Genomic DNA, 16,912 nt, shown 5'->3' on the forward strand with positions numbered 1-16,912 from the left:
TTCTGATATTTCCCAGAAATCTCTTCTTTCACTTGATGGGCGCTGTAGCCGTTATTCCCGAAAACCTTGCGTAGGTGGCTCAGTTCAACCTCTTCATGGAGAATTCTGAGTATATTGCCATTGAGGTTGACGGACATCATTTTGAGCATTTTTGCATTAATGTGGTATTTATAGATAATGACGCTGTAAGAGCATGCCTTCTCAGAAATGATAAGCTCACAAAGGTACACGTATCACATTGGAACAACCGAAATAAAATGTTCAAACGTACCTACGTTCTGTATTTTAATTTAAAAAACCTACCTGTTACCAACTGTTCGTCTAAAATTGTGAGCCATATGTTTGTGACTATTACAGCACCATCTATCACATGGCGAAAAAAGTGGTCCAACTAAAACATTCATATTTCCTTACGTACTGCACGAATATGTAATAAAAATGGGGGTTCCTATTTAAAGAAAAACGCAGTTGATATCCGTTTGACCTGTGGCAGCGCCACCTAGCGGGCCAACCATAGCGCCATCTGGGTTTCCCCCTTCAAGTTTTCTCTTTTGACGCTTATTTCGTGAGATACTTGGCCCGGTCACGATCAATGTACCACCCTGTATACGGTGATGTAGGTTAAGATCCCAGTATCACGCACTACAGCCATTCATCCTGGTGGGCCCTCCTTTGCGAGTAACTGATGAAAAAAAAGTTCTGAATTTTGTGTGAGACTCAAGAGCATGAAAAAGAAAGAGGACAGCATACAGGTCTGATTATGTGGTCTAATGGAGATGCCGGCAAGGCAGCTCAGCGTGTTCGGTCAGAGGGAGTTAGCTGCCCTCTGTAATAAAAAGCTGAGTTAATGGATCACAGATGAACTTGAATAAGCGTCATGGTACGTCCACCACGAACACATAGAACAAACACTAACGAACAAAATGAGATTAAAAGAAAATGGAGAGGATAACAGCTACAACAAATGAGGTTGTGGATTCTAGTTTTGTCAGGCGCGCTAAATTTATCTTTAAATCTTTATCGAAATTACTTTGATCATTATTTTTTTTAAATTAATTGGTTTAAATGTAATTTTTTTATTTCTTTTCCTTTGTCACATCATTTTAACCACCGTACGAATCTTTTCATTTGTTTCATTTTTCCCTTTCTATCATTCTTTTTGCAGACGGAATTTTGGTGAATATCAGTTTAAAAAAAAGAAACGACGAAATAATCTATTTATATTTGTGCAATGGTGTGAACAAGGTATTTTTGTTACCAGACGTGACACTTGTTTGCACGGTAATCGTCATTATACAAACGTTAAAAACATAACCTAAATTCCTATTGCACTATGGGCAAATAACACAGATAAAAACATAAAGAAAGACGGGTTTATAAGTAAAACGAAATTCAAGCAAAATGAAAAATAGATGTAATGAACGCAATAACGTGGACGACAAAACAGGGTGATAAAACAAAAGAAATTAAATCGAAATTAATACATAAAACTAGTTAAAAACACAAAAACTTATGAAACTTCCTGGCAGATTAAAACTGTGTGCCCGACCGAGACTCGAACTCGGGACCTTTGCCTTTCGCGGGCAAGTGCTCTACCAACTGAGCTACCGAAGCACGACTCACGTGCGGTACCCACAGCTTTACTTCTGCCAGTATCTCGTCTCCTACCTTCCAAACTTTACAGAAGCTCTTCTGCGAACCATGCAGAACTAGCACTCCTGAAAGAAAGGATACAGCGGAGACATGGCTTAGCCACAGCCTGGGGGATGTTTCCAGAATGAGATTTTCACTCTGCAGCGGAGTGTGCGCTGATATGAAACTTCCTGGCAGATTAAAACTGTGTGCCCGACCGAGACTCGAACTCGGGACCTTTGCCTTTCGCGGGCAAGTGCTCTACCAACTGAGCTACCGAAGCACGACTCACGTGCGGTACCCACAGCTTTACTTCTGCCAGTATCTCGTCTCCTACCTTCCAAACTTTACAGAAGCTCTTCTGCGAACCATGCAGAACTAGCACTCCTGAAAGAAAGGATACAGCGGAGACATGGCTTAGCCACAGCCTGGGGGATGTTTCCAGAATGAGATTTTCACTCTGCAGCGGAGTGTGCGCTGATATGAAACTTCCTGGCAGATTAAAACTGTGTGCCCGACCGAGACTCGAACTCGGGACCTTTGCCTTTCGCGGGCAAGTGCTCTACCAACTGAGCTACCGAAGCACGACTCACGTGCGGTACCCACAGCTTTACTTCTGCCAGTATCTCGTCTCCTACCTTCCAAACTTTACAGAAGCTCTTCTGCGAACCATGCAGAACTAGCACTCCTGAAAGAAAGGATACAGCGGAGACATGGCTTAGCCACAGCCTGGGGGATGTTTCCAGAATGAGATTTTCACTCTGCAGCGGAGTGTGCGCTGATATGAAACTTCCTGGCAGATTAAAACTGTGTGCCCGACCGAGACTCGAACTCGGGACCTTTGCCTTTCGCGGGCAAATGCTCTACCAACTGAGCTACCGAAGCACGACTCACGTGCGGTACCCACAGCTTTACTTCTGCCAGTATCTCGTCTCCTACCTTCCAAACTTTACAGAAGCTCTTCTGCGAACCATGCAGAACTAGCACTCCTGAAAGAAAGGATACAGCGGAGACATGGCTTAGCCACAGCCTGGGGGATGTTTCCAGAATGAGATTTTCACTCTGCAGCGGAGTGTGCGCTGATATGAAACTTCCTGGCAGATTAAAACTGTGTGCCCGACCGAGACTCGAACTCGGGACCTTTGCCTTTCGCGGGCAAGTGCTCTACCAACTGAGCTACCGAAGCACGACTCACGTGCGGTACCCACAGCTTTACTTCTGCCAGTATCTCGTCTCCTACCTTCCAAACTTTACAGAAGCTCTTCTGCGAACCATGCAGAACTAGCACTCCTGAAAGAAAGGATACAGCGGAGACATGGCTTAGCCACAGCCTGGGGGATGTTTCCAGAATGAGATTTTCACTCTGCAGCGGAGTGTGCGCTGATATGAAACTTCCTGGCAGATTAAAACTGTGTGCCCGACCGAGACTCGAACTCGGGACCTTTGCCTTTCGCGGGCAAGTGCTCTACCCACTGAGCTACCGAAGCACGACTCACGTGCGGTACCCACAGCTTTACTTCTGCCAGTATCTCGTCTCCTACCTTCCAAACTTTACAGAAGCTCTTCTGCGAACCATGCAGAACTAGCACTCCTGAAAGAAAGGATACAGCGGAGACATGGCTTAGCCACAGCCTGGGGGATGTTTCCAGAATGAGATTTTCACTCTGCAGCGGAGTGTGCGCTGATATGAAACTTCCTGGCAGATTAAAACTGTGTGCCCGACCGAGACTCGAACTCGGGACCTTTGCCTTTCGCGGGCAAGTGCTCTACCAACTGAGCTACCGAAGCACGACTCACGTGCGGTACCCACAGCTTTACTTCTGCCAGTATCTCGTCTCCTACCTTCCAAACTTTACAGAAGCTCTTCTGCGAACCATGCAGAACTAGCACTCCTGAAAGAAAGGATACAGCGGAGACATGGCTTAGCCACAGCCTGGGGGATGTTTCCAGAATGAGATTTTCACTCTGCAGCGGAGTGTGCGCTGATATGAAACTTCCTGGCAGATTAAAACTGTGTGCCCGACCGAGACTCGAACTCGGGACCTTTGCCTTTCGCGGGCAAGTGCTCTACCAACTGAGCTACCGAAGCACGACTCACGTGCGGTACCCACAGCTTTACTTCTGCCAGTATCTCGTCTCCTACCTTCCAAACTTTACAGAAGCTCTTCTGCGAACCATGCAGAACTAGCACTCCTGAAAGAAAGGATACAGCGGAGACATGGCTTAGCCACAGCCTGGGGGATGTTTCCAGAATGAGATTTTCACTCTGCAGCGGAGTGTGCGCTGATATGAAACTTCCTGGCAGATTAAAACTGTGTGCCCGACCGAGACTCGAACTCGGGACCTTTGCCTTTCGCGGGCAAGTGCTCTACCAACTGAGCTACCGAAGCACGACTCACGTGCGGTACCCACAGCTTTACTTCTGCCAGTATCTCGTCTCCTACCTTCCAAACTTTACAGAAGCTCTTCTGCGAACCATGCAGAACTAGCACTCCTGAAAGAAAGGATACAGCGGAGACATGGCTTAGCCACAGCCTGGGGGATGTTTCCAGAATGAGATTTTCACTCTGCAGCGGAGTGTGCGCTGATATGAAACTTCCTGGCAGATTAAAACTGTGTGCCCGACCGAGACTCGAACTCGGGACCTTTGCCTTTCGCGGGCAAGTGCTCTACCAACTGAGCTACCGAAGCACGACTCACGTGCGGCACCCACAGCTTTACTTCTGCCAGTATCTCGTCTCCTACCTTCCAAACTTTACAGAAGCTCTTCTGCGAACCATGCAGAACTAGCACTCCTGAAAGAAAGGATACAGCGGAGACATGGCTTAGCCACAGCCTGGGGGATGTTTCCAGAATGAGATTTTCACTCTGCAGCGGAGTGTGCGCTGATATGAAACTTCCTGGCAGATTAAAACTGTGTGCCCGACCGAGACTCGAACTCGGGACCTTTGCCTTTCGCGGGCAAGTGCTCTACCAACTGAGCTACCGAAGCACGACTCACGTGCGGTACCCACAGCTTTACTTCTGCCAGTATCTCGTCTCCTACCTTCCAAACTTTACAGAAGCTCTTCTGCGAACCATGCAGAACTAGCACTCCTGAAAGAAAGGATACAGCGGAGACATGGCTTAGCCACAGCCTGGGGGATGTTTCCAGAATGAGATTTTCACTCTGCAGCGGAGTGTGCGCTGATATGAAACTTCCTGGCAGAAGAGCTTCTGTAAAGTTTGGAAGGTAGGAGACGAGATACTGGCAGAAGTAAAGCTGTGGGTACCGCACGTGAGTCGTGCTTCGGTAGCTCAGTTGGTAGAGCACTTGCCCGCGAAAGGCAAAGGTCCCGAGTTCGAGTCTCGGTCGGGCACACAGTTTTAATCTGCCAGGAAGTTTCATATCAGCGCACACTCCGCTGCAGAGTGAAAATCTCATTCTGGAAACATCCCCCAGGCTGTGGCTAAGCCATGTCTCCGCTGTATCCTTTCTTTCAGGAGTGCTAGTTCTGCATGGTTCGCAGAAGAGCTTCTGTAAAGTTTGGAAGGTAGGAGACGAGATACTGGCAGAAGTAAAGCTGTGGGTACCGCACATGTGTCGTGCTTCGGTAGCTCAGTTGGTAGAGCACTTGCCCGCGAAAGGCAAAGGTCCCGAGTTCGAGTCTCGGTCGGGCACACAGTTTTAATCTGCCAGGAAGTTTCATATCAGCGCACACTCCGCTGCAGAGTGAAAATCTCATTCTGGAAACATCCCCCAGGCTGTGGCTAAGCCATGTCTCCGCTGTATCCTTTCCTTCAGGAGTGCTAGTTCTGCATGATTCGCAGAAGAGCTTCTGTAAAGTTTGGAAGGTAGGAGACGAGATACTGGCAGAAGTAAAGCTGTGGGTACCGCACGTGAGTCGTGCTTCGGTAGCTCAGTTGGTAGAGCACTTGCCCGCGAAAGGCAAAAGTCCCGAGTTCGAGTCTCGGTCGGGCACACAGTTTTAATCTGCCAGGAAGTTTCATATCAGCGCACACTCCGCTGCAGAGTGAAAATCTCATTCTGACAAAAACTTATATTTCAAGTGGAGAATGAATGGAATAATTATGTTTCCAGTCGAAGATTCGTACTGGATACGTAACCACGATTTCAAAGATAGTAATCACGAGCTTGATTAATGGACTCTAGAGAAATATAATTAGCTAATTTAATGATTAATATCATTTTCATCGACCAGTGCAAAACAACAACGGGTTGCCTAAGTAGAGGACCATCGAGTGCTAAGGGCTGATCATTTATCATGTTCACCGAACAGTTAAAGTAGAAAACGAAAAGAGATGAAAATCTTTAAATTTCCGGGACGCTACTTTCAAATTCGGCTGCAGACACGCTGTTGCACAGGGACACTGGTTTGTCCCGAACTCGTTGTCCTGGCTTCACAACAGGTTACCAAATTTAAACGACAGGAGGTCGGGCCGCCTAGCTAGCCGGAAGCAGCAGGAACCGTTTCCATTGCTAACCCCAGTGAAATTGGCTACTGGAACCTTCCTCACTCCAAAGAAAGATACTACTGTCGAGCTTATAATACCATGGAGAGACTCTCCCCGAGCACGATTCGGCTGCAGTTCTTAGTCGTAGTAATAGAGTTGATGTCATTTAATTATACATTAGCTGGTTTCCATCACCTCGGACGTCGCCTGTGAGGAGGCAGTCAATTTTAGTCAGGATACTTCGTGACTGAGCGCTCATCACTATTTCGATCATCTTTAATACGCAGTTACGTTGTTTGATCCGTGAGCGGCTGGTACCACGATTTACCACCGCTGACGTAAGCATTTTGCGCTGCCCCTCACTTTTCGTACGTAACTCCAAGACGGCTAAGTGCAAAGTAAACCGAAATTGTGGACTACGTTCCTTTCAGCTGTCTAGCAAGACTACCTCGCATGTATTCCATTTTAAGACGAAAAACGTGGTGTCACCGCCAGACACCACACTTGCTAGGTGGTAGCCTTTAAATCGGCCGCGGTCCGGTAGTATACGTCGGACCCGCGTGTCGCCACTGTCAGTGATTGCAGACCGAGCGCCACCACACGGCAGGTCTAGAGAGGCGTCCTAGCACTCGCCCCAGTTGTACAGTCGACTTTGCTAGCGATGGTTCACTGACAAATTACGCTCTCATTTGCCGAGACGATAGTTAGCATAGCCTTCAGCTACGTCATTTGCTACGACCTAGCAAGGCGCCATTATCAATTACTATTTATCTTGTGATGCATGTACCGTCAGACCGATGTTCACCAATTACGGATTAAAGTTAAGTATTCCAGCAGCTACGTACGTTATTGGCTATATTCATTACCTTGTCCTGTTCCAGACCTCACACCATCCTGCGTGAGTTTAAACGCGTGCCTTTCGGCTACCCGTCACTGTGGATTGGCTGTCTTGCCAGTCCACAACAAACAATATACTTTGCTTTGTCCAAATTGATGCCTGTTGCTGGTCTCTAGTTTCCCCCTTGTCCCCTTCAGTCTATGTATTGTTGAATCTGGCAGACAAATTACTTGCATTAAGTGAACAGGTTTGAAATGTCCACAGTAAGTGGACAGAAGACTGGCAGGCGAGAATTCTTTTACCCGTTAACAGGGAAACGGTGACAGGCATTACAGCTGATTCTTTGATTAACGTCTACAGCATCTGCAAACGGTATGTGCCATTCCCATGCAAAACACAACTGTTGCCTATAGAATGATTTATTCTAGTTATATGAATAATATAGCTGCAGTAAGAGACAGTGTTTTGGAGCGTTCGGTTGTTGGTTATAGCGCAAAGGGTATACGTGGGTGCCGAACGCGAATAGGTCCCTTGGACGTGGCGGCCTCTGCTAGCGCTGGCACCGACGTCTGGTGTCCGTCCGTTCCTGCGTCAAGGCGAGTTCCTGACGCTATGGCATGCAGGGGCCATGTAGGCTGCACGCGTGTCCGACGTGCCTGAAGGGTTGCCGATCGCGTTTGGGAAAATCTCACACCTCACTGAAGGTGTCCCCAGCAGAGTTCGAGCCGTCATAAAGGCGAAGGGTGGACATACCCCATATTATTGTCCACTAATAGATGTCAGAATACTTTTGGCTGGATAGTGTACATGTTATTACTAGTATAAAGGTATTTTGACTACGTACGATGTTGATTACAGGTTGGAAAACGTACGTATTTCTTACTACTGGACACATGATTTCTGTATACTCAAACGTAGTGCCTACATTTAATTAAAGAGAACGTTTACTGTCCTCCGTAAAATCATTCGACAGTTCCGATATCGATACTCTGAAATTTCTTACGATACCGTTTATTAATCGCTCAGTGTCGATACACACAAACATATCGATACACAGTGGTATCAGAGGTATTAGAATGGGGGTTATCACGCTGCTCCTGGTAGGGGAGGTGTAGGCGAGCAAGCACGACTCACCTGAGAGGACGGGAGCGAGCCCCGAGGTGCGCACGGCGCGCAGGAAAGACTCGAAGCGGCGCTCGCGGTCTGCGAGCAGCGTCTGCAAGGCGTCGCCCACGGGCAGCGGGAACATGACGCGGTCCACCGCGTGCAGCACGCCCTGCGGCACCGGCACGTCGTGCTGCTGCGACAGCACGCGCGCCCCGTTGATGGTCGTCACCTGCAAGTGGGATACACTACATGCCAATACTGCTACCAACTCTGTCATGTAATATAATCTTGGGTAGTAGGATGCGTCAAAGTAAAACATCGAAACAACTAACAATACCGACGTTTCGACGGACTTTGCAGGAGTCCTCTTCAGGACGACTGACGTCTACATATCTAGCGGTAAGCTGCCCTGAAGAAGACCGCTGCAAAGACGGCCGAAACCTCTAGGTATGTAACAGATAGTCGACCTGACGAGGACTGCAGCAAGGACGGTCGAAATGTCTAGATACCTAACCCTGAGTCACACTGCAGAGAACCGTTGCAAAGAAGGTCGAAACGTCGGTTGTTTAGTTGTTTTAGTAACTGGTAATGACATGGGCTAATTCCCAAATTTATTTCATTCTATTTTATACTGGTCGTGGAAGCATGCGAACTTCAGTTTCTTAAATTAGTTGGCACCTGACGCTTAAGCGCCAAATTTGCGACAAGTACAGTCGGCAGGCAAATACAGTATGGAAGTGGTACCCGCTGCGATAGTTAATGGTTTCACCTACAAGAATCATGTAAAAATCATGTAAAAAATTTGAAATTCACTTGCAGCATAGATCTCTAATACCCAGATGAACAATCCGCCATTTTTACTTTTTAAATAACTTCTGACAGATTGATTTTAAAGCTTCGAAGCAGTCAATAAAATTGGGATCAGTAATATATTTTGAGTACTCATGCAATTTCCTCTTGTGCTGCCACGAAATTTTTATGCCTGTTCTGTTTCATTTTAACATTATTCCGTAGTAGTTTACGAATGCAACTCTTACTTACCTTAGACGTAAATGGGTGTACCATATGTAAACCAGAAAATAAGAAACTGGTAACCCGTTTTAACTACATTTAGTAAATATTTAGCACAGCAACGTAAGACTTACATGGAACGTAAGTGAATGTATCGAATCTCGAAATACTCGTCTAATCACGTGCTTTAATTTGCTCAACTCTTAAAGGAAATGTAAGGCAATACACTTATTACTCTGTAATATTATCTGCGCAAGGAATGTACATTTGATAGCCTTATGAGTATATTAAAAAGTGCTAGTGTTCCGTAGAGTTTAAACGAGAACCTTCATCGTGGGATTCAAAATGGCGGATTGTTCATTTTACTTTACAGTGCCCTGTAAATCTCTATGATGTCACTAAGCGTGTTAAAAACAGGTTCTACATTTTAACTGGGGCCGGACTTACGTTATTTTTCTTTTTCAATATGAATTTATTTGCTGTTTTCAACTTATCACATCATATCTTGCAAAATAATCAACTAACTTTGTTCAAGCTGGCGGAGGCTCTGTTATGATGGAAGGTATGCATTTGGAGTGATATAGGACCCCTAATAGGTTTAGATACGACTCTGACAGGTGAGACGTACATAAGCATCCTGACTAATCACCTGCATCCATTCATGTCCATTCTGCATTCCGACGGATTTGGACAATTCCAGCAGGACAATGCGATACCCCACACGTCCAGAATTGTTACAGAGTTGCGCCAGAAACACTCTTCTGAGTTTAAACCCTTCCGCTGGCCACGAAACTTCCCAGACAGAAACATTATTGATTGAGCATATCTGGTATGCGTTGCAACGTGCTGTTCAGAAGAAATCTCCACCCCGTCGTACTCTCGCGGATTTATGGAGAGCACTTCTGCGTGCTCACGGGGCCCTACACGATATTAGCCACGTGTATCAATTTCTCTGGCTTTTCAGTGTATTTGTGCCCACATCCGAACTGATTTTCTTGTCTGAGAACATTTCTTTTTTTTTTCCTGGGTGGGCTGCATTTTATTTGTTGTTATTCTTAGCTGATGTCAACCGCATAATCACTCACATGGACACTCAGGCAGCTAAACTACGTGTAAGTCTTCACAAAACAAACGTTTATATCAACACAAGATTGTGAAGCGTATTCGACGCGAAGTGGAGCGTCAAATGTTATAGCCATACATTGCCCACGAATTACTTCAAATGTGGAGATAGGAGGAATAGAGGGGATGTCAAAATAGCGGAGACTGATGCAAATTTCAGTTCCAGTTGATCGGTTATCGCATTTCCAAGGCACTTCTGAACGCAGAATCATCTGCCTGATAAATGATAATTTTTGCCTTAGTCTCCGAGCCAATGACCACCGAAAATTAATGGGAAGATTTGTGTAATATTGACCAATTCTCTCTTTATCCTTTGCTGCCTGATCAATACGATAAGCCTCTTTCTCCGTACAGAAAACATTGGCAATACTTTTTTCCGACAGATGATAATACCTTCACCTTTTTACTTTAGGGCCTTACGGTTTCCATCCATTGCTGTTATTTACATTTTGTTTCCAGCCTCAAGTGACGAACCCAAGTCACGTACGCATTAACAAATCGACATACAAAGTAAGTTATATTATTTCCAAACCGGTGCAAATAGTGCTGATGAGTTCGTTTCCGCATTTTGTCCCGATCGACATTCAACAAAAACTAGTCATCTAGCGTCACGCTTTGTGGAGGAGGAGATTAGTATTCAACGTCCGTCAACAATGAGATCATTAGAGACGGAGCACAAGCTCGGACTAGGGAAGGATGAGGAAGGAAATCGGCCATGCCCTTTCAAAAGAACCATATCGGCATTCGCCTTGAGCGATTTAGGGAAATCACGGAAAACCTAAATCTGTGTGGCCGGAAGCGGATTTGAGCCGTGGTCCTCCCGAAAGCGAGTCCACTGTGTTAACCACTGCGCCACCTCGCCCGGTCGTGACGCCTTGTCACAATTCGTTCCTCACGCAAAACGTATCGCAATCTTTCTTCTAGCAGTGTGTTGGCTTTAGGTGTTTCATAAAATATGGTCTCTAATTTCATGATTGTTTCGTCAGTGGCTGCGATTCTGGAAGGCACTTCACGTAGAACTTCTTTTAAGACAATACGTTCTTGTTTGAATGCTGCCTCCCGTTTCTTAACTGTTGACACTATGGGAACAACCACCTTATAATGCCCCATCAACTTTGGGTGAAATGGCAAAACATCAATAACATGGTTTCCAGTGTATATTTCCAAAGCACACGCGAAACTTGTATGCTTTGATCGATAGAGGCGGTGTATTGCTTAATATTCTGGACCTGCCTTCTGGAGGACTGGGGTTTAATTTCCTATTTGGCCATTCAGATTTAGGTTCGCCGAGGTTTCTCTAACCTACTTAAGGCAAATACTAGTGTGAGTTTTGTGAAAGAAGCACTTCCCATTTCCTTTCTCTTTCCGCAACCCGAGTTTGTGCTGTGTCTCCTGCTAGTTAGTTGTCGAAGGAAGTATTTCTCTGTTGTCTTCAATCAGTTTGCTACTATTTTTAAAATGATATAATTTGCAAAACTACACTGCACGTCAAACTGGTGCTTAACTTACTTGATTTTGAAACATTTACTAACATGAAAAAAGCCAAATTTCATTTGTACCAAGGCATGTGTGATCCATGGCGATAAATCTGCTCCTTTCACTTGAACTAGGCCAGGACTATGTATTCTGGCAACAATGTGTGGCACGGTAACCCCCACCCTGTTGCTCCTGTCTGTGGTGCTATTTCTTACGCTCTCTTCCCTAAGCCCCATTCCCCCCAGGACGCCAAAATTTCTTTTATTTCAATAGAAACAACCCTTCCCCGAAATAAAATAATAAGAGACTTTTGATAAGTGCAGAAACACAGTTGTTTGCAACATCGTCAATATTTAACCAATAACAAATATGAAGTTTAAAATTTCCATCTCCCCAGGGACGAAGAATGTTCGACTTTGGGGAGTTTCGTGGCCAGCCGAAGTGTTTAAATTCAGAACAGTGTTACTGGAGCTACTCTGTAGTAATTATGGACGTGTGGGGTGTCATATTGCCCTGCTGGAATTGCCCAAGTACGTCGGAATGTACAATGGACATGAAGAGATGCAGGTGATCAGACAGGATACTTACGTACGTCTCATCTGTCAGTATCTAGAAGTATCAGGGGACCCATATCACTCCAACTGCACACGCCCCACACCATTACAGAGCCTCCACCAGCTTGAACAGACCACTGCTGACATGCAGGGTCCATGGATTCATGATTCCATACCCGTACACGTCCGTTCGCTCGATACAATTTGAGACGAGACTCGTCCGAGCAGGCAACATGTTTCCAGTTATCAACAGTCCAATGGCGGTGTTGACGGGCCCAGACGAGGCGTAAATCTTTGTGTCGAGCAGTCATCAATGGTACACGATTGGATCTTTGGCTCCGAAAGCCCATATCGATGATGTTTCGTAGGATGATTCGCACCCTGACTTATTGATGGCCCAGCATTGAAATCTGCAGTAATTTGCGGAAGGGCTGCACTTCAGTGACGTTAAAAGATTCTCTTCAGTCGTCGTTGGTCCTATTCTTTTTCCGGCCGCAGTGATGTTCGAGATTTGATGTTTTATCGGATTCCTGATCTTCTCGGTACATTCGTGAAATGGTCGTATGGGAAAATCCCCACTTCATCGCTACCTTGGAGCTGCTGTGCCGCATCGCTCGTACGGCGACTATACCACCACGTTCAAACTTACTTAAACCTGAATAACCTGTCACTGTAGCAGCAGTAAGCGATCTAACAACTGCGCCAGACACTTGTAGTCTGATACCATATATGCGTTACTGACCGCAGCGCCGTCTTCTGCCTGTTTACACATATCTGCATTTGAATACACATGCCTATACATAATTCTTTGGCGTTTCAGTATACGAGGTGCATTAAGTTCTATGGCCTCCGATTTTTTTTTCTCCGGACTGGAAAGAGATAGAAACATGCGCATTGTTTTAAAATGAGGCCGCGTTCATTGTCAATACGTCCCAGAGATGGCAGCACCGTACGGCAGATGTAATTTTACCGACAGCGGCGAGAATGTAGAACTGTTTTAAATACTTAAAATGGCGACGTTTTCCTTACTTGAACAGCGTGCAATCATTCGTTTCCTGTATTTGCGTGGTGTGAAACCAATTGAAATTCATCGACAGTTGAAGGAGACATGTGGTGATGGAGCTATGGATGTGTCGAAAGTGCGTTCGTGGGTGTGACAGTTTAATGAGGCAGAACATCGTGTGACAACAAACCGAAACAACCTAGGGCTCGCACAAGCCGGTCTGACGACATGATCGAGAAAGTGGAGAGAATTGTTTTGGGGGATCACCGAATGACTGTTGAACAGATCGCCTCCAGAGTTGGCATTTCTGTGGATTCTGTGCACACAATCCTGCATGACGACCTGAAAATGCGAAAAGTGTCATCCAGGTGGGTGCCACGAATGCTGACGGACGACCACATGGCTGCCCGTGTGGCATGTTGCCAAGCAATGTTGACGCGCAACGACAGCATGAATGGGACTTCCTTTTCGTCGGTTGTGACATGGATGAGACGTGGATGCCATTTTTCAATCCAGAAACAAAGCGTCAGTCAGCTCAATGGAAGCACACAGATTCACCGCCACCAAAAAAATTTCGGGTAACCGCCAGTGCTGAAAAAATGATGGTGTCCATGTTCTGGGACAGCGAGGGCGTAATCCTTACCCATTGCGTTCCAAAGGGCACTACGGTAACAGGTGCATCCTACGAAAATGTTTTGAAGAACAAATTCCTTATTGCACTGCAACAAAAACGTCCGGGAAGGGCTGCGCGTGTGCTGTTTCACCAAGACAACCCACCCGCACATCGAGCTAACGTTACGCAACAGTTTCTTCGTGATAACAACTTTGAAGTGATTCTTCATGCTCCCTACTCACCTGACCTGGCTCCTAGTGACTTTTGGCTTTTTCCAACAATGAAAGACACTCTCCGTGCCCGCACATTCACCGGCCGTGCTGCTATTGCCTCAGCGATTTTCCAGTGGTCAAAACAGACTCCTAAAGTAGCCTTCGCCGCTGCCATGGAATCATGGCGTCAGCGTTGTGAAAAATGTGTACGTCTGCAGGGCGATTACGTCGAGAAGTAACGCCAGTTTCATCGATTTCGGGTTAGTAGTTAATTAGAAAAAAAATCGGAGGCCTTAGAACTTGAAATACACCTCGTATAATAAAGAGAGTTTTTAAAAAAATACACCCAGAGCCACAGTCAAAGGCTAAAGGCATCGTTTCACACTCACACTCACTTTGAAAGCGTAAAAATAGCGTCTTGCGAAAATACTTCAGTGATTGTAAAAGTTGCGCAGTACGTCAAGCACGTCGAAAAGCCCAAATTGTTGAAACAATAAGAGATGAGATTGGGTAGTGATACGATGTCCCTTTTTGAAAGTGACACGATATTCTCACAATATTGAACTGCTGTTGTGTCTACAATTACAAGAGGAGGATCATATGCCCCATTGTGCTTTAAGTTGTGTACCGGCTGGGCCGCATGTGGGCGACGGCAGCAGTACAAGAGCAGGATATTGGGCTCTTAACTTCTCTCCGGAGAGCGCCCTCCAATTCTGGGGTAGTTAGTGAGTTAATAGCAGCAAGGGGGACTGCTAATTGCTCGCAGCATGCTGCGGGAGACTCGGTTTCAGCCACGCTACCGCACATCTACCATTGGCTGGAGTCTTGGGCCACTACAGGAATGCTGTCGGTGGTCATAACTATTTACTCATTTGTAAAAAGATGTACTGTAACAACAACAGCCGACTTTTCTGCCCAGGATTTTGCGTAGTTAGCTGCCAGTATCAGTGTTGTGGCACCAGATGAACTGTGTCAGAGCGTTATTCTTATTTTGCATTTTTCAACGACTCAGTAGTAACTTCACTCGACGAACAGAGACAGATGACGTTTAGAATTGGTAATAAAACAACCAACTGTCTGCAATACTGGCTTCTTGTAACCAATATGTACGGTGGGGTCAGAGTTACCATGCTTGGATTTCGGAGAGGAATGGATACGGTGAAGACGCTTTGTCAAAGCCGATTTTAGAGGATCACACAGACAGAAGGGGAACGAAAGCAGCTACGCTTTCAGACATTCTGCCTTGAGGAGAGGAGCGGTGTGGAGGCACTTATCTCCACCTCTTTCATGCAGGACAGCCACAAAACAAACGGGACATATTTCATGGTTTTTTCGTGGTATCAAGCGCCTCTGAAGGCAAAAGTGATGTACAGAGGCAGAGAACACTTAAACGTTATATGTGATTGGGACTAAATTTGTACAGTGATCTTAGTAATCACGTATTTCTACAACACTGCTTCAGTGCCAACCTATGGTAGCGACTGGGGTATAAACACTACAGACTTACTGTCTTTTGACATTAAGTACTTCAGAATGAAGAAGCCGGGATATCAAGAAAAACTACTTACGCGATACCTATAAACAGATATTACAGACAGCTGTTGCGCTATTTTTGCTACCTGATAAAACCTTAAAGTTGTTTCTTGGACATAATCCTATACATGTAACATCCCATCGGTGTAGCTGCATTACGCAACTTATTAATACACAGGGAAATCTGCAGTTTTAAATAAATATAAGCACATGTGAGCCGATAATTTGTAAATAGTGTACAACGCCATTTGATGTCCTGCCTAATCACCATGCAAAAGCAATTATTTGGCAGGAATTTGATGTTGGGGACACCAGTTTACTTTCATCCTGTTACAGTACTGAGAAGATTAAACCTAAAAGAAAATGTGTAAAATGTCAATAGCTTTATTTGTACAGCGTACTGAGGGAGAACCCGCTTCCGTGGTCTAGAGGTAGCATAATCAAAACGTCCTCGGTGCCTGGTTCGAACCATACCGCTTCTTAAATTTTGAATAAAAATCGTCAGCAATAGCAGCCCAAGACTTCCAGTGTAAGAAGTCACCCCTCATTCAGCCAAAGGCCTTGTCGAAGAGGGAGCGGACAGAGGTTCAGGGCGCTCTGTTGTCCTTGGGATGGGAAACTGCCCCTAAGGGTGGAAGAATCAGCAGTGACCAACGGCACGAGGGCGCAATGGAAACCACTGCATTAAAGAGACATAACGTGTATCCACAGGACATGTGGCCTCTAACTGAAAAAGTGCCATGATGACCTCTCCATGGGAAAGATTCCGGACTATTCCCGCATTCGGATCACTGGGAGGGGACTGCCAAGGGGTAGGTGACCATGAGAAAAAGATCGAATAACCAACAAAAGGAAAACGTTCTATGACACAGGGTGTGGAATATCAGAGGTTTGAACGTGGTAGGGAAACTATAAAATCTGAAAAGGGAAATGCTAAGCCTCTACGCTTCTATGAGAGGAGATTTGTCTGATGACGCGACAGAAGAAGTAACAGGAGTCCATATAGAAGAATGCGAATCTAATATTAGAATCAGAATTTAAAAGAGCGTTGAAAACTTAAGACCGAACAAGGCAGAAGGGTTAGACAGGTAGATAACATTCCATCATAATTTCTAAAATCATTGGGGGCTGTGGCAAAGAAACGACTATTCACTTTGGTGTGCAGAATGTATGAATATGCCGATATACCATATAACTTTCGGAAAAACCATTCCCAAGACTGCGAGAGTCGACAAGTGCGAGCAAACAGCTCATATATCCGAGCTGCTGACAAGAATAATATACAGAAGAATGGAAAAGAAAATTGTGGATATGTTAGATGAGGATGAGTTTGACTTTAGGGGACGTGAAGGGACC

General features: G+C 45.5%; 1 protein-coding gene and 1 non-coding gene across 2 annotated transcripts in view; both read right to left on the reverse strand.

Moving 5' to 3' along the window:
* LOC126484282 (proteoglycan 4) overlaps positions 1 to 16,912 on the reverse strand; it is a 300,519-nt gene that overhangs the window by 87,050 nt on the left and 196,557 nt on the right. The window contains exon 5 of the mRNA XM_050107709.1: positions 8,060 to 8,261. Within this exon, the coding sequence (XP_049963666.1) occupies positions 8,060 to 8,261 (202 nt within the window). The remainder of the gene's footprint in view (positions 1 to 8,059; positions 8,262 to 16,912) is intronic.
* Positions 2,444 to 2,518, reverse strand: Trnas-cga (transfer RNA serine (anticodon CGA)). Its single transcript has one exon. It is a non-coding gene; the product is annotated as a tRNA-Ser (tRNA).

This window comes from Schistocerca serialis, chromosome 6 (assembly GCF_023864345.2).
Source record: "Schistocerca serialis cubense isolate TAMUIC-IGC-003099 chromosome 6, iqSchSeri2.2, whole genome shotgun sequence".
Classification (NCBI taxonomy): domain Eukaryota; kingdom Metazoa; phylum Arthropoda; class Insecta; order Orthoptera; family Acrididae; genus Schistocerca; species Schistocerca serialis.